The sequence below is a fragment of the Gracilinanus agilis genome, chromosome 1 (assembly GCF_016433145.1).
Source record: "Gracilinanus agilis isolate LMUSP501 chromosome 1, AgileGrace, whole genome shotgun sequence".
Taxonomy (NCBI): domain Eukaryota; kingdom Metazoa; phylum Chordata; class Mammalia; order Didelphimorphia; family Didelphidae; genus Gracilinanus; species Gracilinanus agilis.
Genome location: NC_058130.1, coordinates 51,130,867 through 51,157,411, shown reverse-complemented (window position 1 = coordinate 51,157,411; position 26,545 = coordinate 51,130,867). Strand labels below are relative to the sequence as shown.

The 26,545-nt window shown below is 34.8% G+C and overlaps 1 protein-coding gene across 1 annotated transcript in view; it reads right to left on the bottom strand.

Moving 5' to 3' along the window:
* Positions 1–18,657: 18,657 nt before the first annotated feature.
* The window catches only part of GRM7 (glutamate metabotropic receptor 7), a 903,481-nt gene continuing 895,593 nt past the window's right edge, over positions 18,658–26,545 (bottom strand). The window contains exon 10 of the mRNA XM_044656830.1: positions 18,658–18,704. Coding sequence (XP_044512765.1) covers positions 18,658–18,704 — 47 coding nt within the window. The remainder of the gene's footprint in view (positions 18,705–26,545) is intronic.

Below are 26,545 nucleotides of genomic sequence, written 5' to 3'. Positions count from 1 at the left end.
AAGAACAATTTTCTAACCTGCAGTGCAGATGTAGGAAAAGAAGGAAGCAGAGGATACTGACATTGTAGACCCAAGAAGATTAACAAAACAAAAACAAAAAAGAAACAAACAAAAAAAAAAACACACCAAAAAACAACTCTGTATTCCTTGGTCCTGCCAGCTCACTATTTCTCTGAATTGATTTTAGGAGAGTAAATAGATATGTGCTCCACACCTGACTTACAATGCCCTCAGATTAGTGAGGTTATATAAATGCTTTTTTAACTTTGTCTGAAACTACTAACAATATCTCGTGACACTCCTACACCTCTAAAAAATATTCTTGCTTATCTCTGTATTTGCTCATAAAATCTACAGGGAAGATGGCTTCAGGTGAAGGAGATAAAGGAAAGGAGGCAGAGTAATTGGGACATGTGTAAGGTGGGCTGAGAAGAGCTCACACCTCAAAATGCCCAGGCTGTATCAAAGTAGAATGAGAAATGATGAATTGCTCCTCCTATATGGACTTCTTCATAATAATTAAATCTGGACCCATGGGAGCTGAGAAGGTTGTATAGAGAAGGGTTTCTTAACATTTTCTGAGTAAGGAACCCCCTTTGGCAGTTAGGTTAAAGTTAGGGATCCTTTCTCAGTAGTGCAGTTTTTAAATGTTTACAATAAAATACATAGAGTTACAAAAGAAACCAATTATATTGAAATATAGTTATCAAGTAAAACAACAATATAGTTTTATTTACAAACATATAACTATATAATATAGTTATCAAATTATCACAAACTCTCTGAAAACTATCCATGGTACCCTTGGAGATGTAGAAGATTTTGATATTAAAATGTTGGAAAAACAAATTCATGGGTATCAGTTTAAGAAATTCTGATATAAATAAGACCTCCTCATCTGTTCAGTGACTGATTTTATTCAGTTTTCTTGAAATAGGGCAACAAATGCTAAAGTATGAATAAGGCATGATGACCATTAAAATATATGTAAGCTTACTTCATTTTATTGTGCTTTACAGATAAAAATTTTGTGGCAATTTTGCATCCAGGAGGTCTGTCAGTGCCATTTTCCTAATAACACATGCTCACATTGTATCTCTGTCACATTTTGATAAATCTTGCAATATTTCAATCTTTATTATTATTAGATATAAGCTTTTGGAAGTAGAACTCATTATTCAACAAAAACTGCTAGGAGAACTGGAAAACACAATAACAGAAACTAGGAATAGACCAACATCTCATGCCAAATACCAAGATAAAGTCAAGGTGGATGCATGATTTAGAAATAAAGGGGTTGTCATAAATAAATTAGGGGGGTCACAAAATAGTTTACGTGTCAGACCTATGGATAAGAGAAGAATTTTTGATCAGACAAAATATAGAGAACACTGAGATGTGAAATAGTAAACTTTGATTATGTTAAATAAAAAAAGGTTTTGCACAAATAAAACCAAAGCAAGATTAGAAGGGACTCAAGAAACTTGGTAAAAAAAGACAGCAAGTGTCTCTGACAAATGCTTCATTTCTCAAATATGTAGAGACTGAGTCAAATTACAAAAATACAAATCATTCCCCATCTGATAAATGGCCAAAGGATATGACCAGGAAATTCCCAAATGAAGAAAATAAAACTAACTTTAGTGATATTAAAAAAAAAAAACAATAACAAAAAACTCCAGATCACTATTACAGAAATAAGATATTAAAATAACCTTTATACATATAAGACTAGCTAGTATGTAAAAAAAAAGGGAAATGATATATGTTGGAAGGGATGTGGGATAAATTTTAAAAATTCAGAAAACTAATGTGCTATTGGCAGAGTGATGAACTAATATAATAATTCAGGAGAGCAACTGAGGACCATGTCCAAAGGGTCATAAAACTGTTGTGTTTTGGCCCAAGAAATACCACAACTAAATCTGTATCTGAAACAAATTAAAGATAGGGAAAAGGGACATACTTGTTATAAGATATAGTAGTTCTTTCTGTGGAAAGTAATTGCTTCTGTGAAAGCAAAGAACTGGAAACTAAAGGGCTGTCCATCAATTGGGGAATGACTGAATGAGTTGTAGTATACTTGATTGTAGTAGAATACTATTGTGTCATCAGAAATGATGAACAGGAAAAGCATTAAAAAAAACCTGAAAAAACTTATATGAAGTAATGTCAAGTGAAGTGAGCAGAAGAATATTATACACGTTAACAGAAATAATATATGATGATCAACTGTGAAGGATTTGAATATTACTAGCAATGCAAGAGTCCAAGACAATTTCGAAGGACTCAAAAATGTTACCTGCTCCTATAGAAGGAACTGATAGGCTGAATGTTGATTGTTTTCTACTTTCTTTCATGAATTTTTTCTTGTATAAGGAATAAATGTCTTCTTTTACAACATGATGATCACAGAAATATTTGTTGTATGATAGCACATGTATAGCTTATATAATATTACCTGTTCTCTCAGAGAAGTAGGAGGGGAGGGAAGAAATGAGAGAACATAAATCACAAAATGTAAGAAAATAATTATTAAAAATTGTATCTAATTGTAATTAGGAAAAATATAATAAAAACCCTCATCATGATAGTGAAAACCAGAAAACTTTGCTTGTTAGTTTTGAAAGTTAATAATGCTCATAGACTTGCCTTATAGATGTAAATTTAAACCAAGAGAAATGAAATACTATGAAAAACCAAAAACCAAAACCAAATCCCCTAAATTTTTATTTTATGTATTATAATGACCTGTGATCAGTGATCTTTTTATCTTTATAATTTTAATTTTCCCCAGATGACATTAATATAATTTTTAATATTCATTTTCGGATATTTTACAATCCATGTTCCTTTTCTCTTCTTCCTATCCACACCCCTCTTCAAGATAGCAGGTAATATAATATGGCCTGTACATATATTATCATATAATACACATTTCCATGTTGTGAAACAAGACACATATTATTTATACTAATAGAAAATTTATGGAAGAAGTAAAGTGAAAAAAGATATGTTTCAATCTGTTTTCAGAGTCCATCTGTCCTTCTATGGTGGAGCATATCTTTTTTTGTCATAAGTCTCTTAGAGTTGTCCTGGATATTTGCCTTGTTGATAATATTTGTCATTCACAACTGAGCATCACACAGTATTGTTATTATTAAATTAAATCTCATTATCACACTGTGTGCTAGGTTCTCCTGGTTCTGCTCACTTCGCTTTGGATCATTTCATATAAATCTTTCCAGGTTTTTTATTCTCAACTTGTTTGTCATTTCTGATGGCACAAAAGTATTCTATGACCATAACACATACCACAACTTGTTCAGCCATTCCCCAATTGATGGGAAGCCCTTCAATTTCCAGTTCTTTACCACCAGAAAAAGAGTTGCTTTAGATGTTTTTGTACAAGAAGGGATTTTTTCTATCTCTTTAATCTCTTTGAAGTACATACAGATGTAGGATCTGTGATCTTTGCTGTTACTACTGTAATTATTTTAGGACTCCATGAAACTTGCCAAAATCAGATGGTGAATTTAATCAATAAATATTGTGTGTGTTCTCACTACTCTAGCAAGCAGCAGTTCCCTTGCTCTCTCACTCCTTGGGCCTCCTTATTCCCTGAGATACAACAATATTTCAATTGGGTCAACTAATAACCCTACTAATAAGAGTTAATATTTTAAAATTAAAATGATTAAGCCTCCAAGTATTCAAGTAAAAGGAAGAGTCTTAAGTCTCTCACTTTAAATCAAAAGCTAGAAATGATTAAGCTTAATAAGGAGGGCATACCAAAAGTGGAGAGGCCCCAAACTAGGTCACTACCCTTTAAAGCCAGTGGCCATCAACTTAGAGGCAAGACCCTCCACCAGAAAAAAGATTGTGATTTCCTAAAGGCTCAGGTATGAAGGTATGAGTAGTATTTTTTAGCAGTGAAGTATTTTTAATTAAGTCATATATATATATTAGTGCAAAAGGGTGCATATCAACCCTGCAAAGCTTTGCTGCAGAGTTTCTGACAGTTGGAAAAGGGTTTAGAATCCTGAGGTTAGAGAGTTGACCCTGGGGACTCGATGAGAGTAGAAGGGTCAACTGAGCTCTGCTCTTTAGACTGAAAACCTGGCCTATATTCTGCAGCTTTTCTCTTAAAATCTGTTAGCTTAACTATTTCCTTTGAATCTCCCTAACCTCCCTTATTCCCAATCATCATTTTCCCTTCCTAAATTTCTTGGGGTTTTGTAAGGAGGGTGGATCTTGGGGTTAGCTTTCAAACTTGGTAGACATAGTTTCCCTGTATTCAAATAAGGCTTACCCTTGTTACAAATTATCTCTTGAATCATTGTATCCAACTTTCCTAATCCTATAGACTCCGAAACCCTTTGGGGGTGAGTTAGGCAGGTCCTATCTCAGTCTCACATTCCTGTCTCCCTCCCCCACCTGAAGCTTTCCCTAGGCGGCTGTTAGAATTACCTTGTATCCTCCCTCCCTTCCAATCAACCCTAAAAACCAATAAACCTAGTTTGTCAAGTAATCAAACCTTTGGCTAGTTCATTAGTTAATTGATAAGAGAGAAGGGGAGAAAGGAGTAACATTGTTCCTGTGTCATGAAGGGAATTGGAGGTGTCCATTTTGGAGGAAGTATAATCTCAATACTTCCTCTGAACTATTCCTTTGTGAACCTGAGAAACTGACTAGCAGCCCTCTAGTCATTCTCAAGCCATTCTTGGCTGGCCTTAACCTTTGTATGTAGAAGTGCCCTTCCTATTTAAAGGGCTCAGTCTGTTTCCCTTTAGTGTCTCTGTCTCAAACCTGTGTCCCAGTCTGTGTCTCTCAGGCTGTAGCTGTCTGCCCTTACAACTCTTTATACCTCCATGTTTATATTCCCTAAACTCAGTCATTCCCTTACTTCTCCTACCAACACAATCTACCACCTTCACCATTGTATCTTCGTTATCTATTTACTGCCTTAGGGATCCACAAACCCCTATCCACAGTGCCTTATCCCTATTCACATTACCTTTGGTCCTTTACCTGCCTTATCCCCTATTGCAACCTTACCTTGCCTTAATCTCTCTATTACCTCTAGTCTATTCTCATATTACAACCAGCTCATACCCTATTAGCTTAATCCCCTTATAACATCACTGCCTAAATTCCCATATTACAATATATATATATATATATATATATATGTATATATATATGTATATATCCATATATATGTATATCTTAGACATAATGCTATTGCACATTTAATGGACTATAATATAGTTCCAACATTATTTTTCTGTGTATTGAGAAACTAAAACATTCATGTGACTCACTTAATTGGGATATTTGCTTTATTGAGGTGGCCTGGAAATAAACCTACGAGGCATGTCCCTACATTGAAGTTCCATAGATAACTTAGCCTTGAGAGATTTCTGTCACCTAGGATGCCATCTGGTCTAAGCATTTACCTGTCTCTTCCAAGGCAATTCAGCATTTCTCAGTGGCTTTGGGGTAGCCCCAGGGAGTGAAGCTAAAGGTGATATCAGCTAGATTTCATGAACCCTAGAATATCTTTGCAGTGGCCTGCTGGCATCATGAGGCTTAGAATGATGGATGGAGGTTATCCCATTCTGTCACTGTATGGCAATTTTAAGTTAGAAAACAGTTCATTAATGATTCCATGCACTCTAAAAAGAAGTATTGCATTTGCTGACTCACAACTTTGACTCTTTAACTCCTCAAAATTGGAAACTTTAATGAGGAACAAAAAAAGAAAATGGCTTACATTTAGCTATGTTCTTCCATTAGTGTCCAGGGGAAAATGAAAGGACACAAGATTTGGAAAGATCAGAGCCTTTACCATTCCCTTTATTAGTTGTGTAAGACATTTAGATTCTTTGAATTTTAGTTTTCTCATCTGTAAAATGAATATTTTGGACCAGATTTCTAATGCTCTTTTATACTTTAATTTCCTTTGCTTTTATGAAAGTACTTACTGTGGTCATAATGGGGATGGGAGTTATCCTAGGCCTCCAAAACAAAGTTCCATTTTTTTTTAATAAAGACTTAGATTGGCTGGAAGAAATAGCCATTCACCCATCAGCAAAAAGACAGTGGCAAAGACAGTGACCTTTGTACCTGATTGGTTCACAACCAATGCTTTAATATCAGTCTCTACTACGAATAGATCAGTGGGTATTAGGAAATAGGGGCTTAACCCAAGTCCCACTGAATAAGTGAGCTTATTCTGCCTATAAATCAGGTTTGAGCTGAGGTTAAACAAACTGGGAACCTAGGTGATGCAGTAGATAAGAGCTTCAGACCTCGAGTTAGGACATCATGAGTTGAAATCTGGCTTCAGATGCTTAATAGCTATGTGACTCTGGGTAAGCCAGGTAACCCTATTTGTCTCAGTTTCCTCATCTGTAAAATGAGTTGGAGAAGTAAATGGCAAACCATGCTAGTATCTTGCCAAGGAAAACCAAAAAAGGATAAGAAGAGTTAGACATGACTCATCAACAACAATTACAACAAGTTCCTGGGAGACTTCAAGTTTTTACTTTAACTTTCCAGGAACAAAATCTGGCACATAGTAGATGCTAAGCTGATACTTGTTTACCTGAAACTTCTCCCTTCTCTAGGTGCCCTCATGACAATAGACAGTTATTTGACAAAGTACTAGCCAGTCATTTTCATCTAGAAAACGAATAATGGTAGTTCTCTCCTCTAGAAAATCAACTCAACCCTCACCTCATAAATTTAACCAGTCTACCACTCAAGCAAAATGATTCACACCTGGAAGAGATCTTAGAGATCCCCTTGTTCAGCCTGCTCATTATTTGGGGAAGGAAACAGAACCCCCTAGAGATGTCCTAATGACCAAATTCACCAAATTGTTGATGGTGGTGATGCTTCAGTTTTGAAGACCAATGACATCATGGGGTGATGTGTCAACTTCTGTATAAATTGGATTTAAGTCAGACAGATTTGTGCAAAGTTATCAGTTTTACTCTTCTAGAGTCATTAAAGTTCAGTGGCAGGACAGAAGTTAAAATGACTAGCAGTGGCCAAATCTATGAATAAGGGAAATGAAAATTAAAACCTCTGAGACACCAACTCACATCTTTCAGATTAGCTAATATGACAAAAAAAGGTAAATGATAAAAGTTGGAGGGGATGTGGGAAAACTGGGACACTAATACACTGCTGGTGGAACTGTGAACTGATACAACGATTCTGGAGAGCAATTTGTGTATGATTAGAAAATTCTAATCATACACAAATTCTAAGTATACATTTATAATTATACATGTGAAAATTCTAATTATACATTTGGAGCCATGCCCCACAAAACTGTGCAAATTGTTTACAATGCCACTACTTGGTCTATATCTCAAAGTATTCAAAGTTAGGGGGAAAGGAACTACTTGTACCAAAAAAATGCATAGCAATTCTTTTTGGGGTGACAAAGAATTGTAAACTGAAGAGATGGCCATCAACTGGGGAACGTTTGAACTGATCATAGTATACACAATTGTAATGGAATGCTACTGTGCCAACAGAAATGACAAACAAGAAGATAGCCAAAAAACTTGTAAAAAATTATATAAGGTTATCCAAAGCGAAGTGAGAAGAACCAAGAAAATGTTATAAGAAGTAACAGCAATAAAGTAGGATGATCATCTGTGAATGGCAACTCTTATCAGCAAGGCAAAAATCCAAGACAACTCCGAGGGACTCATGAGGGAAAAGTATATCTACCACCATAGAAGGCAAGAATTTAAATACAAGTTAAAGCATAACATTCTTCATTTTGTTTCCTTCATGAATTTTTCTCCAGTGTAAGCAATATGTGTCTTGCTTCCCAACATGACAAGCAGGGAAATATGTGTTACATGATAACATAATGTGTTACTTATGTCATATTACCTACCTTCTTGTGGAGGGGGAATAATTTATTACATATTGATAATAAATCTTAATTATGTAATTATATTAATTGTTATACTGTCATATAAAAATGGTAATCAAAAAAGGACAATAATATTGACATCTAAAAAAGAATTAAACTTTTTAAAATGATTACTGGCAATGGCTCAGAATACAATGTTTTTGATATCTGAACAACCATAAAAGTGGCAGATGTAAGATTTAAAGAATGAAATTTTCTTCCAAATCTAAGGGTTTACACTGTGCCATGATACTTTGTTCTTTTCTTTTCCTTTTTTTTTAAACCCTTATTTTTTGTCTTATAATTGATAGTATTGATTCTATGGCAGAAGAGCAGTAATGGCTAGGCAACTTGAGTTAATTGACTTGCCTCGGGCCCCACAGCTAGTTAGTGTCTGAGGCCAGATCTGAACCCAGGTACTCCTGACTCCAGGTGTGGCTCTCTATCCTGTGTTGTTCTTTAGCTGATTACTTTGAAACACCCGGCTCCCACTTCTCCTATATGGATGGCCCTTGAACAACTCTTAGGTACTACACAGTTTTTTTTAGTTTCTAGAAAATGTAAAAGACAATACTTCCCATGTAGTGAAGGAGGCATCCAGGTTTTTTGATAATATATTTTATCAGATGGAAAATCTGGCAAATGTAATATTGGATTAACACTAGTTTGAAAATTTAGGATCTTAGTACTAGAATTAGGTAGGACATTTCATTGGTTTGAAAGTGTTTCTTTTTCTTCTTTTTTAATGCCAGTGACATTTGGGATGAAAAAAAGATTTTGTAATCTGAAAATATTTCAGTGATAATTTCTAGTTTCTAAAATATCTGATCCTATGATCCTAATTAGTTGGCCTGTTTTACACAATTAGTCAGGAGATTACTCTATGTTAGTACTACCTACTGAAATGTCTTATTCTCCCACAATTTGGAGCTTTTCCATCTTAAAAATGTGAAACTATGACAGGCATGTCTGCTATCTATTAAAGTGGGGGAAGGCATTTCAGAGCAAAGTAGTAATTAGCTATTTAATTTAAAAGTATTGCTATTATTGTTTTCCCCTCATCCCCCTTTGGGGAAAGAAAAAAACAAACCACATGGAGCCACCAATTCTCACTGAAATCAGAAGGGATTGTTTTCATTAAGGAGAACTAAATGTGCCTTCCAAACATAAGATCGTTTAGAGCTACCCCCCTGACAGTAAAATAGGATTGAATAAGGGTAGAGAAAGTGCTTATAAGAGAAAATTATTTTCAAAGTCAGGCTATTTTTTGGCAATGATTTAATGGGCAGCAGACCAGTAGATGCATAATTTAATGTAATACAAAATCCTTCCCATTTATTGCATAATCCCAGTCGCAGGTAAAAATCCGACTTCAGCTTCATTCTCCTAAAAATCAACAGCTTCCAAACAGTCCAAACAATTTCATGCTTCCTTTCCCTCTAGGGAAGGGGGAAAAAAAGTTTTCATTTTAGATATGCCCATGGGATTTTATTGATTGAACTCTCTGCAACATGCGGTGGATATAAAGCAAGCTTCCCCCCACTACTCTTTCTTCCTTTGCTGAGAGAGGAAATGCCACCTCTTTGATGCAAGCTTTACACCTAAAACTATGATCTGTATTTTTTGAGGGGGGAGGGGATATCTCTAAACTACTTATATTCACACCAGCTGGTGGATGTCCTTAAAATGACACAATGGATTTCTCAGTGTCCTGTCTTTCCAGTAATATGTGACAGATGTTTGGGTTTTGATGTCTTAAATATCCCTTCATCAGTGCAGAAAAGGAACTTCTTAGTGAATTTTATTTCAATACAATGGATGATGTATAATGATTTATCATGTTTAATCAGAAATCGCAACTTGCCTCCAAATAATGAGGACAAAGCACATATTACTGGATATTTATGACTAAATCTATTTACTATTTATGAAGATTCAGAAAACTTAATAGTTGTCTTCAAAGCCAAACTGTAAAGCTTGGAAAAAACCCCAGCTGTTTAAAATTTCAGATCATTAGCAGAATGCTTCAGGCTTAAGCATTATAGTTGAATATAATTTTTAAAACAAAGCAGTCAAAGGCAATTTTTGTCGATTGCAAGCTTTTCCTGTAACAATGCAGGCTGAGGGTCTGGTGTTCTTTCTCCTAGAACTGCTGATGCCAAGATGTTTCCACTGTGAAAGTCTAGCCTCCATCTCCCCAGGGTGTCTTTGACAGTCCAATGGTAACTTGAAATATTTGGAACATTTTGGCTTTACTTGGAACATACAGGTTGGTATAGGTGGGAGAGTTTTTGGTAGATTCCGGTTGATGGTGGACAATTTCAGCAGGTGGAGGAGAATGACTCACAGGGGATGAAGAAGCAGATTCCAAACAATTCAATACTCTGACTGATGCATACTAAAACAGCAGAAAGTGAAAACAGCAAGTTTTCAACCTTTCCAGCCCTCTCTGTTAGAGTTGGACTAGAGGAAGGAGGAAGGGCTACTAGAGCACCATCAGAATTATGACTAATCTTGTCAGGACCACATTGGCAAATGAAAAGAGAAATATTCTATTTATTCAGAGATGGTTGTGTTTCCCATAAATGTTTCTGGTATAGATGGCATCCGCTGGAGCAGCCATGAGTATTGAAAATGCCGATAGAGACATATTTGGCTATTGCATTCTTTCCTTGCTAGAATATACTATATATATTATATTGAAATTATCTTCAGGTATCCTGTCTCAAACAACTGTTGAGATGATAAAGAATGGAGAGGTAAGATGATTATGACACAAAATACTCTATTAATATGTGACTTTGCTGTCAGTAAGAATCCAGTGATGGTACTGATGATGATAAAATGTCAATTGGACTTTTAGCATAGCCTTTTACTTTCACATCATGATAGTTAAATGTCCTGTCATGTATCATAGCTTTAATCCAGACATGAATTCAACATTTATTAAATGCTTACTATATACCAGTCACTGAGCTAAGTGCTGGCCATACCGATGAGAAAAAGAGATTGTTCTTGCCCTCAAGGAGCTTACAAATAAATGATTAGAGACCACATGATCACAAATAGCTGAAAAGTTAAGGATTGGGGGGATGAGTAGGGGGTTTTACATAGCCAGAAGTATATTGATTATTGGAATCAGAACCAGAATAACTAAAGGAAAATAGAATTACCAGTAAGGCTGTGGGACCTCTCTAATGGAAACTAAACAACTGGTACTCATTTTCTTTTTTTCCTTAATGATACTGAACTGAGAACAACCTTTAATATTAGATATGTACTGTACTGGTGTGAGTACCTAGTCTTGTAGGGAGAAGAAGCAGGTAAAAGGGAAAGAATTAGACATTAAGATTCATAGCCTTTCATATCATTTCATAAATGTATCAAGTATGGGAACGAGGCGAAGCAAGGAGAACAGATGTAAATAAAGGAAGCACTTTTAATACAGCTGAAATGTATTGACATAAGAATCATGACTAGAATATGCTTTTGCACAAGCAGAATATTTTCAAAAGGGTGAGGATAGGAAAAGAGTAGGAAAGATGGAGTAGGCTGATATAGTTAGAAGACACTGTAATGAGATAAAATCCAAGAAGAAGAAGAGTATGATAACACAGTCGTGAATATATAAATGAAGAGTGCCAGTACTGTACATGATATTATTTTTTCCTGAACCTTGTCTAAATACTCCTTTTCAGTATCTTTCAGTGATTTATCATCCATTCCTGTTCATAAAGTATGGATATCCCCCAAGAGTATCCATCTACATTGTCCTTCTTTATAATCTAATCAAAATCCACATAGACAGATGACTTCCAAATTTATTTATCTATTCCTAAACTGTCTCCTGAATTCTAGTCCTACAATACCAACTGGCTATTAGAAAATTCTACTTTGATGGCCCACCATCATTTCAAACTTAGGTACTAATGAAAAACTGATTTGACTTCTTTTGGAAAGAACTCCCTTATAACCTGAATGAAATGTCCCTCCTTCAAATATTCCTTTTTCTTTTGGGAATGCCGTCATCATAGTTTTCTAAGTTCACAAACTTGGTTGTTGTTGTTGAGTTGAGTTTAACTCTTTAGGACCCTATTTGGGGTTTTCTTGGCAAAGATATAGGAGTAGTTTGCCATTTCCTTCTCCACTTCATTTTATAGATAAGGAAACAGAGATAAGCAGGGTTAAGAGACTTGCCCAGGGTCACATAGCTAGTGAATATATGAGGCCATATTTGAAATCATGTCTTCCTGACTCCAAGACTGGCACACTATCCACTCTACCATGTATTTGTCCACAAAGTTGGAGTTATCTTTATCTCTTACATCTTATACATAGGCCAAATCCAATCTGCTACTAAATCTTGTCAGTTCTATCCATATTCTATTTTTTTGCATCTTCCTCTCTCCACTCAAATCCCATCCTATTTCAGACTTTCATGCTCACTCACATGAACTACTTAAATAACCATACTAATTTCTCCCTCTCTAATCATTGTACATAAAATTTTTGAATTAATTTTCCTAAAACATTAGTCTGACCATGTCATGCCCAGGTCAGAAATATTCAGCAAATTTCTATTGCATTTGGGATAAAATACAAACTCCTTACCCTGACATTTAAAACCCTTCACCACCATAATCCAGTCTACTTTTCAAGATATTTCAAATAATTCCCTTTCACATGCTCACCTAATTATAGCCAAAATGCCTTATTGACTGTTCCTCCAACTCTGTTTTTATCTTCCACCTCTATTCCTTTGACCTGGCTAATCCACATACCCAGAAAGTAATCAATCCTCACTTCTGCCTCTTAGAATCCAAAGCTTTGGGAATGGAGCCAAAATGGTAGGTAGGAAGAAGTACAATGAGTTCTGGCCCATGCCAACTCCTCCAAACAGGGTATAGAACAAGGATTAGATTGAATCCTAAGGGAAATTCCGAGTAGAAAATCCATAGTGAGTTATTTTTTCCAGCTAAGCTCAGCATAAGGATATAAATGTACACCTGTGGACACTGGGCATAGAGTGTGAGCAGAATTGGCACAACACAGTGCACAATATTATTCATGGAGAAGCTGTTAACTGGAGAAAGAGGAGGTCACAGACATATATTGGGGCAGTGCTCTAGGACCAGAGTGGGAACTCTTTTCTGGCTTCTAGTACAATTTGAAACCTGCAGATGAGTAAACAGATTGTAAGTCCCAGACCAAAGGGGAGCCATTGGTTCTGTCACTCTGAAGCAGAGGATTTCTCAGCTGTTTGATAGTGACTGACCTAGCAGACTTATTCTTACTTAGACCTAAATAGAAGTCAGAAACTCACTGCACTCAGACAGGAGACCAGTGGAGAGAAAATAATCAGACTACATTGAATCAGACCACTTTGGCAGTGCTGAAAGCTTGTAAGTCCTTATCCTGAACTGTCTCAGGTTCTGAAATAACATATCACTCTGTACTCCAAGAAAGCAGTAGCAGAACTAGTCCAGACCACCTCTCCAGAAAGGCCTTACTACCAAGTCTGAAGTCAGAAACAAAGCTTGAAGAATGAGTGAATCCTACCCCCAAAATGAATAAATGATGACACTAGGCAATAAAAAGAGAATGACTCAAAAATATTGATAAACAAAGCCTCAAAATAAACTACAGCTTGGTCATAAATTCAATTAGAAAACCTAGAAGACATGAAGAGCTTAAAAATTAGTTTAAAATATTTTGTTTTGTTTTCTAAATAAATGAAATGAAAGCATGTGAGGAAAAATGCAAAAGAAATGAGAGCTATGGAAGAAAGAATTGGAAATAAAAGTAATAGTTTAGTACAAGAGGTAAAAAATCTTTCTCAAGTAATACACTTCCTATTTTTGCATGATAATACATATATAATTTAGATCAAATTGCTTACCATCTCTGGGATGGGGGAGAAAATGGAAGAGAGAGACAATTTGGATGTCATAATTTTGGAAAATGCATGTCAAAAATTATTCTCACATGTAGTAGGGAAAATAAAATATCTTTGGATAATTAAAAAAATTACATACAAAAATAAAAAGAAAATAACAAGACTTCCTAAAAATTAGAAGGAGTCAAGAAGCTAAAAAAAAATATAAATAAAAATAAGGTATCATAATGAAAACATCAAACATCAAAAAGGGGGGAAATAAAGATATTTTTGGTATGCCTAAATGGCATGACCCCAAGACACATCATATTTCAAGAAATCTTAAAACTTCCCAGATCGGGGCAGCTGGGTAGCTCAGTGGAGTGAGAGTCAGGCCTAGAGACAGGAGGTCCTAGGTTCAAACCTGGCCTCAGCCACTTCCCAGCTGTGTGACCCTGGGCAAGTCGCTTGACCCCCATTGCCCACCCTTACCAATCTTCCACCTATGAGACAATACACCGAAGTACAAGGGTTATAAAACAACAACAACAACAACAACAACAACAAAAAAAAAAACCAAACTTCCCAGATCTCTTGGAATTAGAGGGAGATACAGAAATAAAAGGAATACACTAGTCACCTCCTAAAAGATACCCCAAACAAAGACTTCCAGAAATATTATAGTAAAAATTTACAGTTTCTATGTCAAAGAAAAATAATTTCAAATAGCTACAAGAAACAGTCCAAGGACTGAGGAGTCACAATCAGGGTCACAAATGATCTATCAGACAGGATATTATTTTCTAAGAGTAATTATCCACTAGCTAGGATACCCAGTCCAGAGGGTCTCAGATAAGGACCTAACAACTGATAGTCAAATTGTGGCAGAGACTTCCTTAAGAGAAACAATCTATCTTTTTGTTCATTTTGGTCAACAGTTCTGAAGCCAGCAGATTCATTTTTCACAAGAAGCAATTTTCATGTGATTCTATAGCAAAACTTCAACAAGTCTTGATTTGCTTCCTTCTTATGGTAGAATTTGTTCACAAGATGTTATGCACTCTGAGGTTAGAAGGAAAGAATTTTAGGTAGCCTATGACTCTCCCCTAGTATGCAGCTAATCAGCAGAGGGCAACTCAACAAATATCTGCTTTAATGAATCAGGATTAACACTAGCAAATGGGAATCAAAGCCAGTCAGCAAACAGGGAGGCAAGTGAAATGGCAGAGAAAATGAGAGGATTAGCAAAGATTAGCAAAAATCTTTTATTGAAATCCAGAGACCAGATCTGATTGGATTATAGACATTTCTTCATTCTTATGCTTTGTACATTGATATTCAGGACCATGTAGGTGTGTGTACACATACACAAACACAAAGAATATGGCACCACTGACCACTTTTGTCAAGATAAAGATGGATTAGAAGGTAATGGAATGCTAACTAGAGGAATCAAGTGGCTTTGTGAAAAGAAGTCTCAGATCCTGTTATTATCTGAGTCAATAAACAACCACCTATTAGTATATAAAAGCAACATAAAATGATGGCATATAATAAGAAAGGGGGGACATTACTATGGCTACAAATAGTGAGCATGGAAGTAGATTCCTGCCTTGGGAAGATGTGACTTAATAATGAGAGAAAAAAATAGCTTGGAAATTTCTCTTTGGTGGGCACTTTCTGTGCTTGGCTAATGCACAGAACCTTTGAAAGGCAGCCAAAGGGCAACTGTCCTGGGTCTAATGGCTACGTTCGTGCCAAATCCAAATTCACTGGTGTTAGGGTGAGTGGGGTTGAAATACCCATAATTTTGAGTCTTTGATTACATACTACTTTGACACAGCCAACACTGAATATTTGATAAATCCAGCTGAAACTGCCTTTTTCTATTAGGGACATGATCAAGGGTCTAATTTGTAATAGACATCTAATGTGATGAATATTACAGTTAGGTATTTTTGAAGAGAGACACAAATATTGCCAGAATTTGATTAGTCTCTAAATTGAAAGTTTTATAAAATTGATGATCTTAATTTTTTTTTTGCTTAATGATTGCTATTTTTCTGAGTTGTAGATCATTTCTAAAGTTTTACAAAAATACCTTTTTTTAAGAAAAGATGTCCAACAATGTAAATTTCTGATATGTAATCAGCTTCTATTTATTAACTTAACGTAAACAGCTTCTTTTTATTAACTTAACTCGTGAGTTTGATTTTTATGCTTTAAAAAAGGTTAGTAGATCAGTTATTTTTGCATTTCCATGGTGAAATGAAGGCCAGATATTTTTGGCCTAAAGGATTCCAGCACAAGTCTTGTAATGTTTACAAACAAACATTTTTCTGAGCCTTTCTTTTACAAAGCATTACCAGTTGTAGAATTAATAAATAGAAAGACTTGTAAACACTTTTTGGAACTAGATAGGAAAACAAAACTCATCTTAGAAGGATAAAAAATAACAAAAATGCATGCTAGACTGGGGATTTTGTGAGTTAATATCCATTATAATGCATTCCTCCAAAGAGAAGAAGAGAATACATTTATCGAAAAAAGTTTTATCCTCATTGTCCCAAATCTTCAAATCTCTGGTGTGAACTCTCTCTGCTAATATAGATGGAAAACTACTCTATAATATATCTTAGAGAATTGGCTAGTGTCCCAGACAACTGAGGGGTTGAGCAAATTATCCAGGGGCACAGAGCTAGGATGTGTCAGAGGTGGGACCTGAACCCATTTTGCTCTGATACCAAGGCCAGTAACATATCTACATTGCTAATCATTTCTTGACCATGTGACATGTTTTCTGTCTTTCAGGCCCTGAAAATCTACTTTCACAGTCAAATTATAAAACTAAAATCAAAATATATTGTTCAAATTTGAATATGTTTTCTTCCTCGTCCCAGAATCATAGTGAAGAACTTCCAAAGTTATTTAGTCCAATACCAAACTGTACAAGAATCTCCCTCTATAATGATGCCAATAACTAATCATGCAAACTATGCATGAATACTCCAAAGAGGGAAAATGCCCATTTTCTCCTCAGGCAAACTTTCCACTTCTGATAATTGTTAAAACGCCATATAGCCAAAATCTGTCTCTCCATAGATGGCTGCTCATTTGGTCTTCTAAGCCTAAATTCAGAAAGTTTAATCCATTTTCTATATCATAGTCCTTTATCACTTGTACAATTATCATGCCATTATTCTATGAATATATATATGAGGTCTATGATTTTATTAATGTAGGAATCTCGTAATGAGGAACTCTCTCTACCAATATTGACTGGCACTTTCACAGTAACTTATCATTTTAAAAAATAGCCTTGGACACTTAAAGGTTAAATGACTTTTATGAGGGTCATAGAGGTGATATCTATCAGAGGTGATACATGAACATGTGTCTTCCTGGTTCCAAAGCCAGCTTCTTGTCATTACTTCTACTATGTGCTACTCAACACCAGTATCATCTTCCTCATCTTCTTCATCACTAATATTTATTTAGCATTCCACAAACATTTGAATTGAAAAGAATCTAAGTGGTCATATCCTTCAAGCCTATACAGGAAAGAAATCCCATTGTAACATGCCCTAAAAATTGCCATTCAGCCTCTGCTTAAAGATCTATAAAGAGAGAGAAACCATCACCACTGGAAGTAATCCATTCCATGCTTATCTTATGATTATTTTGCCTAGGATTTCATATACTATCCTGGCTCAGAACAAGACTACACTGAGAAATAGACAGGAAGAAGGAAAAACAATTTTCCCTTTAAACTGAGAATCATGACATGCAGTAATCATACTACATTTTTTCCCTAAATTCATTAGTGCTTAGTAGACATGAATATACACAATAGGATATGTGGGACCCAGTCTATGTCTTTGTCTAGATTTCAAAGGTTAAAATTTCATGAAAGAGTCACATAGACACATTCTTAGACAAAATCTAAACAAACGCATACAAATTCTCCTCTTTAATTTAACATGGCACACTCACTAATTTAAATATTCTCTTAATAGTTGAAATATCTTTGAATAATGAAAAATATCACACTCAAAAATCAAAATAAAATAACAATACTTCCTAAAAATTAGAATATTAAAGGAGTCAAAATGCTAAAAAAAGAAAAAAAGAAAAATAAGGTATCATGAAAACAACTGACTAATTGAAATAGTTTGATACCATAACATTAAGCAGATACATGTGGTTCACCAGAAAATTGGAAGAGAACATTTTAAGTTTATATAAATAGTTAAAATTGAGAATTTTCATAAGAAAATGGAATACTATATAAATATTTACCAACGTAGTAAATGAAAAGTTCACTGATCATCCACCAGAATGAAGCATATAAAAGAGTCTGAAGAATATGTTTTATGGAATATAATAGAATTTCTTTTAAAATAGTATTTAAAGCAGAAATGGAACTTTGAAAACATGCCCTACTTCTTTAAAACAATTGAACACTAAGGGGTAATTATAGGTAAGCAGCAACATGACATCAATTATGCTAAGAGAATTTTCTATAAACAACTAAATGGATATGAATCATATGACATGGAAACTGGGTGAAATCAAAACACCATTTAGTAAAGTTTCATAGATGGTACATTTGTGCTTGAACAGAAATATGATAAGCCCAATGAGGGAGCATTTCCTCTGCATGAGCAAATTGAAGTTGAATATTGAGATTACAAAATCTCAAAAAACCCTTATTTCTCCACTATATTGCAATTTGTGCATATTCTGAATTCTTCCAGACAGAATAGACAACTCAATTAGATGATTTTACATGACCAAAGTTTATTTGGGCTCACAATAGCAGTAGAACTGGTACAAGAAATCACATAAAAGTTATAAGACATAAATCTCTGTCTTCTTCCAGCTCTCCTAGAAAAAAGGAAAATAAAGAAAAATTAATAGGGCAAAATGTCAATGACATAGCTTAGTAATATTAAAAGTTGAAATAATAGTTTGATTAAATTATGATATGATGGAATTATTTATTAGAATGATCTATTCCTCATGGTATTTGAGCAACTCAACCTTTCTGAGTCTCACATTCTTCATTTGTAAAATGGGGATATGGTATTATTTATGTCAGTTATTTTCACAAATGTGCTTTGAAAACCTTGAAGTAGTATGGAGTTGTGAATTACCATTTTGGTAATATAATAGCATACCCAGGACTGTGATGTTAAAGCCCAAATATGCCATTTCTCTTATGCTTGATGTTAAAACAATTTTATGTCCTTTTGTCAATGATTTTCATCTTTCATATGTTTGTTGTCTTCCAATCAGATTCCTCATTAAATGCCCTCAAAAAGCCTTTGTATCATTTGTGTTTTGCAAGTTTTCTTTGGCTGCTTTTCTTGCTGGTGCATCTTGCTCTTTTATAAAACAACCAAGAGTAAGTGATTTTATTAACCTTATGCATAAAATTTTAGAAATTAGTCTATAGAAAGTGATGTTCATATCCTTAGTCTTGTTAAGTAGTTCAAGTGTTTACTGATTAGGGTGATTTTTAGGATCTTTGCATCTCCATATCATGATGATTGATTTCCATTGCTATGCTCTATTATATTAATGTTGATATCTTTTTCTTTTTCTATTGATTATTTATCAGCATCAGTGACTATTTAAATAGGAATGGTCAGAGTTATTTTATTTGCATATCAAATGGTTTTCCTACTTTATGTTTTATTTCATTTTTATATTTATTTTCTATTTGATCTTAAAAATTAGTGATTTGATTATAAAGACAAATGATTTACAAATAACTCCCACTTTAGTTTTCAAAATCTAATCTACTTCATTTTTTTTTTTTTTTTGGTGATAGAACTCCATGCTTGCCATTGCCAGCATTTTTTAATTCTTTTCTTCAAGTATTTATGAAGTGGAGGAGTGTGACTTCTACAGAGTCCACAAATCTTTAGTTTCTCTCATTCTGTACAGCGCAATGATATTTTCAAATACATTTTTCTCCATCATTACTTATGGTATCTTTGACATCAAATCTAAGCATACATTGATTTAATTTGCTCAGATTTATAAAGTTCTCTTTAGCATTTCTCTATCATCTTCTGTAACAGATGCTGCCAAATAAATTATTTTCATAGTGATCTTTTTTTCCCCAAATATTTATAGGAACTGTGATGTGAAATAATTTCCAAGGAAATGATGTTTCTTTTGATATTCAGATAAACAATAAATCTAATTTTTTGATTTGACTTTTCAAGGAGAATCTCACTTGTGGCTATGCGCCATCCTTCCTATTTGCCTTTGGATGCAGGATAATACCAACCCTGTTAATTTCTTAATTTGCCTTTCGAAGAAGAACCTGTGCATAACCTTTTCATTTAACAATAAATTTATTTTTTCCTGTGCATTTATACTGAGAAAAACAATACTGATACAATTAAGTTGACAAAGCAGTATGTTCACTTTCTAATCACTAAAAAAAAAAAAAAAACTCACTTTTGGAGTCCCCAAAACCAAGAAAAAGTTAAAATTAGCAATGCCTGTCTCCTTTTCTACTACTTTGCAGCTGAAAATATCAATTCAGATGGTAAAGTGGCTGCATTGGCCTAAGGGCCATTTTGTACTTTGCTTTTTTTTCTTTGGTGTCAAGGCCAATGAATTCATCAATTCATCACTAAGTGGTCACCCTAATGGATGTTATAGTACAAGTCTCCAGAATATGTGTCACATTGGTTTAGTCTTAAAAAAAAGGATCATATCTATGCTTCTGTAAGGCATTAAAGTAGAAGGCTATGGAAAAAGAGCAATGTGAAAAATAATGGTCCCCTTTTCAGGGAGAACACTGGGGTTATTAAAAGATCTATATAAGATCCCAAATATAATCTGTATAACACATATTCCATCACCATAACAAAAAGCTTTAGCAAATACATATTTTCCTCTCTTATTCTTCACTTGCTAATTATAATCTGAAAGTCACTGAATAAAGTATCTAATATTGGAGTGCTGGACTATTCAAAATCTACTAGTACCTCTTATATGAAAGTTGGCCGAGCCCTATTCAGTGCTGCAGGTATCCATCTACCACCTGAATCTTATTTGTGACTCCAAGAGGCTATAGCATGCTCAGCAGCCACACTCTGGCAAACCATCTCAGGAGGCTGGCTCAACCAGGTTGAGGAGAACTGACAAGCTTCAAACACATCAGAGCTTTGGAAAGTGTCTACCCTAGGTATGTGAAGACTTCCTCCTCCAGAAAAGCAGATGAGAACAATTTCTTCCAGAGGTTGTGAAGGTAGCTGGAGCAGGCACTGTAGAGTGATGGCTTAGAGTTTGGTTAGAAACTGAAGAAGTCAAAGTCATCCACTGCATCCCTAGCCATTAGTAAATGTCTTGACTTTTATCTTGTGACTGAACTTAAATAACTCTGGAAGAGGAGTGAGGAGGATGACTTTAGGCAGCCTGCCTCACTTAAATTCAATTTTTGCATGATTCAAAAAGACTACCAATGATGTCACTTTGGTCATTTTTGAGTAGGAAGAAAAATAACCAACCAGCTAGTTTAATGTTAAATCCCTCCTGTGACATCTATCTATCTATCTATCTATCTATCTATCTATCTATCTATCTATCTATCTATCTATCTATCTATCTATCTATCATTTGTCTCTCTATCTATCTGAGATACTTCATTAGAAAAGTCTTTCATTTCTTGCTTTGCTCTAATTGATCAAGTACATTTTTATTTAATCAATAAATGGTAGGGATTTTGTGTTCAATTCATTGTGTTTTTGAAAATATGGTCTTCCATAGAATATCATTTCAGAAAGGCTTCAATTCCCTTCTAATATTTTCTAAAGCTTGATATCAATATAGACATAGATTATTTTCAGGAAAAATTATAGGAAAGGGGCATTATACATATGGGTCACTGGTTATTGGGGTTTCCCAATCATCTTAATTTTAGAAATAATGTTTGTGATTTTCCCCCCTTAGGATTTAGTATGTTCTATTTTTCAGATATCTTAAGAATCAATATCTCAATATACTCAAAGTCTACTTGACTATAGCATTTATCTAAACTTTCATATTTGGTTTAGTCCAGTTATTATTCTAGTCTTTGTTTTCTTTAACATAATTTCTACTTCTTCTTATACATTAGGCTTCCAGGGGTCATTATATATGATTTACTGGCCATGTTTCTATTAAAATGTGACACTATTGATCTAAATCAATGTTGTCCTTGCCTGCAATATCTCTTAGTTTTGTCCAAAGTTCAACTACTGGACAAAGAAAATTTTCTATGGTAGTCTAATCCTGGCAATTCACTTTCATTGATAATTCATCTTTTGGAAATGATGATAATATATGTTGATGTCTATCCTTTTTCCTGTTTTATTTACACACCATATCTTCTGATTTTGGCATTTTTAATTTGGTTTCAACTTTTAATCTTTGCTCTAACAATTAGACTGTATACAGAAAATGCTTCTGGAACTAATTCACATAGTAACTAATTTCCCCAATGGTTAGACATTTCCTGTCTTTTAAGATATAATCCATTTCCATTTTTTATGTTATTTAATATTCATTATGTTGAGTGCCTCTTGAGTCTTTCTGAAGAAAGTATCCATAACATATGTTATAAAGCTGATATCTATAATTTTTTCTGCAATATTTTCAAAATTAGTTTTTGTTGTCCATTCTATGACAGCTTTAGTATGAAAGTCACCAAATTTTAAAGGTTACTTCATATCATTTTTAGCCTTAAGCTTTTTGTAAGGTTTTTATAGCTTCATATCCTTTGCCACAGATGCTTGCTTATAATTGCAATTTTATTTATGGCAGTCTTTTTACAAAGGTTTGTGAAAACTTCAATCAAGATGTCCAAGTGTCCCATGAAATGCTATGTATATTTTTTTTATTTTTCAGTGTGATGAAACCAGTCTTGCTTTTCCTCTCCAACTGGAATTATATGCCATTCTTCAACTTCACAACTTCACTTTTTTTTTATTTATATGGAGGAAGTCAATTTTTATTATGATTCAGTTTTCCTAGATATTTCATTGGTAACAAAGAGCCCAAAATTATTGTACTTATAATTAGGCTGCAATATACCATCATCCTATAAGCTGTGATTCTTCTTGTTGTTGTTGTTGCTACTATTGGTCTTACCTATCCTTTTGGCATAAATTCCTAAAAATTATTGATTGTGGGGAGGAGGAACTTTCTGAGTTCTGCCCCTTGTCCCAAGGTTAATCCAGAATTACTCAAGTTTCTCAGGAATACCTTCAGACCATTTTTACCTAAGCCTGTATCTCCAAAGTTATTCCTGAATTTGTAGGTCACAGTTGGGAGTAGGGGCAAGGTGATTTTCCACTTTAAACTCTTATTGTATGTTCTCTAACTGGCAACTCTGATTGTCCCAGGAGACCTTGTAGTAATTCTTCAACTTTCTATTCACTCAAAGCAAACAATGGTCCCCTAATAGGAAACCCCTTTTGGCATGAGACACCCAAAGAGCATCCTTTGCCCTCTCCAATTGACAGAGTCACTTTATTCAGAACACTCTTATTGAACTAAACATCTCTAATTAATTACACACGGCCACAGGAGGTGAAAACTTGCCTAGTATAAAAATCACTTCCCAGTACTTACTAAAGGTGAAGGAGATGAGCCCTTTGACAGCAACCTGACTCTCCATCCAGAGCTGATCCTCACCGGGGTGTGTTCAACCTGAACAGAAACAACAGCTCATGTCACTGGCTGGACTTTGATAAACCAGGGGGAAATTAAAATGCAAATTGAATCTGCAAATGTAACAAAAATGAAGGAAAGAGGAATTAAGTTCTTAGAACAAAAACACGGCACTTTCCTGATAAGCCAAGGAGGCCAGCTTAATCAAATTTTCAGCTGACACAGGTAGTAATGACCCTGGTGACTCAAGTCTTTGTTGCATTTTGCTGAGACAGAGCTGGAGAGAGTAAGAGGAGGTGTTGAGACTATATCAGGAATTATCTCTCTTTCTTATTGTTGTCCATAAGAATTTCCTTTTAATATCAGGCAACTCTTCTTGTGAGTTCAGTTTTCTTTGGCTCTGTTCTCTTGGCAAAGAACATCATTATGTGTTTAGTTATCTGATGCTTACAGTCCTCTTTGCATCAGAAAACCCAAGGCTTTAAACCATCCGGGAGGGGATAGACAGGAAAAACTACCACCAACAGCAAGTTGGCAGAGAGATTTCATGTAACCTATGAACTTGGAAAGGAAAATCAGGTTTCTAATCACTAAGATATAGTGCTTCTCCCAAGGGAAAAGGCTAGTGGCAATGCACCCCTATAATATGCCAGACCTTGCCCTGGGTATGCCTATGCTTCTAGTTTGGGGGCACTATGAATAGCACATGATAGCCTGACTAAGTCATACGAGGGTACACATTCTGCCTTTGATATTTAATATGTGTTTGACCATGAACAAGTTGCTTAACTTGCAGTTTCTTCATCTGTAAAATGGGAATAATAGTACATTAAATACCTTTCCCAAAAGGTTGTTGTGCTAATTCAAGACCATATTTTTAAAATGTTAACATTTTAGAGAAAGGTAAGCTCTAACATCTCCATGAGGACTGAGACTGTTCAGTTTTTGACATCATGTTCCCAGTCCTTAATCCAGTGACTTGCAGAGAGTTGGCCCAGAAGAGAATAAACTCACAGATGTTGGAAATGTGTAAATTTTGAAGCAATTAATGCCATTTAATTCTATTAATAGTCATTTATTTAATGCCTATTCGATGCTGTGCACTGAGAGGAGGGACCGAGTTTATAATTTCCTTGGCACAACAAACTTCCATAAGAAGAAATTCCCTCCACCAAGACAAGAGTGGCACCTCCTCAGCTACTTAAAATCCTAGAATGTCATCAGGGGACAGTAAGAGGTTCAATGACTTGCTCAGCAGCACAGAACTAGTATGTGTTAGAGAGAGTAGAGGTGGAACTTGATGCTCCGTCTTCCTGGCCCCACTCCAGCTCTTATCCACTATGTCATGCTGTATCTCAGGTTCTAAGGACACAAAGACAAAAACTGAACAACCCCTGCCCTCAAGGAACATAAATTCTTTTAGGAAACGCAAACACACAAACATGCATACAGATAAGTAAATATAAAATATAGATAAGGCAAATACAAAGTGACTTGAAGTTAGAGGAACATTAATAATTAGGAGTGATCAAGAAAGGTCTCATGTAGAAGATGGCACTTGAACTGAGACAAAAATGGTGCTAAAGATTCTCAGAGGCAAAAGAGAGAATGAGAACATCCAAGTCATGAGAGGTAAGCTATGTAAAGAGAGAGGAGGCAGATAGAATGTCAGGTATGAGGAACATCAGGGGAGCCATTAATTTTTCCACTGCATTATAAATTCAAAGGGTTTTCTCCTTGTGGAAATTAATCACACATAACAAACTTGAACAGATTTAACATTCACAAATGGGACACAAGACAGAATCCTAGATATAGAGATGAAAGGAAATGTATAGGCTATCTCATCTAATCCTCTCTTTTAACAGATTAATAACCTAAAATTCAGAGATGGTGAGTTGCCCATAAGCAATCATTTGAATCCAGATCTTCTTGACTTAAATTCTACACTCTATATACTACTCCACACAGAATCTTCATACTGGGAAATTTTAATGTCTCTTACACTAATATTTCAACTTGAATTAGTTGGCTATCATGAGAAATATTAGGAAATTCTGATCTATTTGTTTTTCAGCCAATTGTTTCTTCAGAATGAAAGACTGACTCCCCCATTAAACTGGGTTGTAGCTGGATTACATAGAACAAAGGTGTTGCTATTATTGTTGTCATTTTTTCACTGAGATAATGTTTTTATCTTATGTTTAATAAATATGGTTTGTGTATATAATAACTACAAAATAGTCATTTTGGACAGAAATCTAGAATTATGCTCAAAGAGTTATAAAATTATGTATACTTTTGACCTAGCAATACTTCTGTTAGCTTTATTTCCTTAAAACGATCAGGGAAAAATGAAAAGAATCAATATGATCTAAAATGCTTATAGCAGCTCTCTTTGTGGTGGCAAAGAACTGGAAATTGAGAAGATACCCATCATCTGAGGGACAGCTAAGTAAGTTGTTGCATATGATTGTGATTGGATACTATTGTTCCATAAGAAACAAAAAGCAAGTTAATTTTTTAAAAAAGGAAAGATCTACATGAAAGTGAAATGAGAAGAATCAAAAGACCATTATATACAGCAAGAGAAATATTGTTTGAAGAATGACATCTGTACGACTACTTCCAAAGAAAGGACCAATATAAAAAAACATAATAAGACATAGATTTAGATATATCTTTTCAATAAATGATAGTACAGAGAGGGGTCAAAGGGTGGTAGCTACCTGGGAAACTTAATGTAAGAAACACATTAAAATTTTTTTTAAATAGTGAAACCAAGTCTATTTTTGCGAAGATTAATTGATTTTTTTTTGTATGACCATTACATCACTCTAGGAAAACTTTAGAAAGAGTGTTTCTCCTTAAAAGGATGTCAAGTATGTACCCAACCTGCAGTTCCCTGTCTGACTTTATCACATAAATAAATCAGGCAGAATGAGACTAAAAGTCCTATTACTGGCCTGCTGAGTGATTGATAATTATCTCAGTTTTATCAAATGAATAGATACTAACAGGGTGGAAATCTAAGATTGGGAGACAAATAGAGC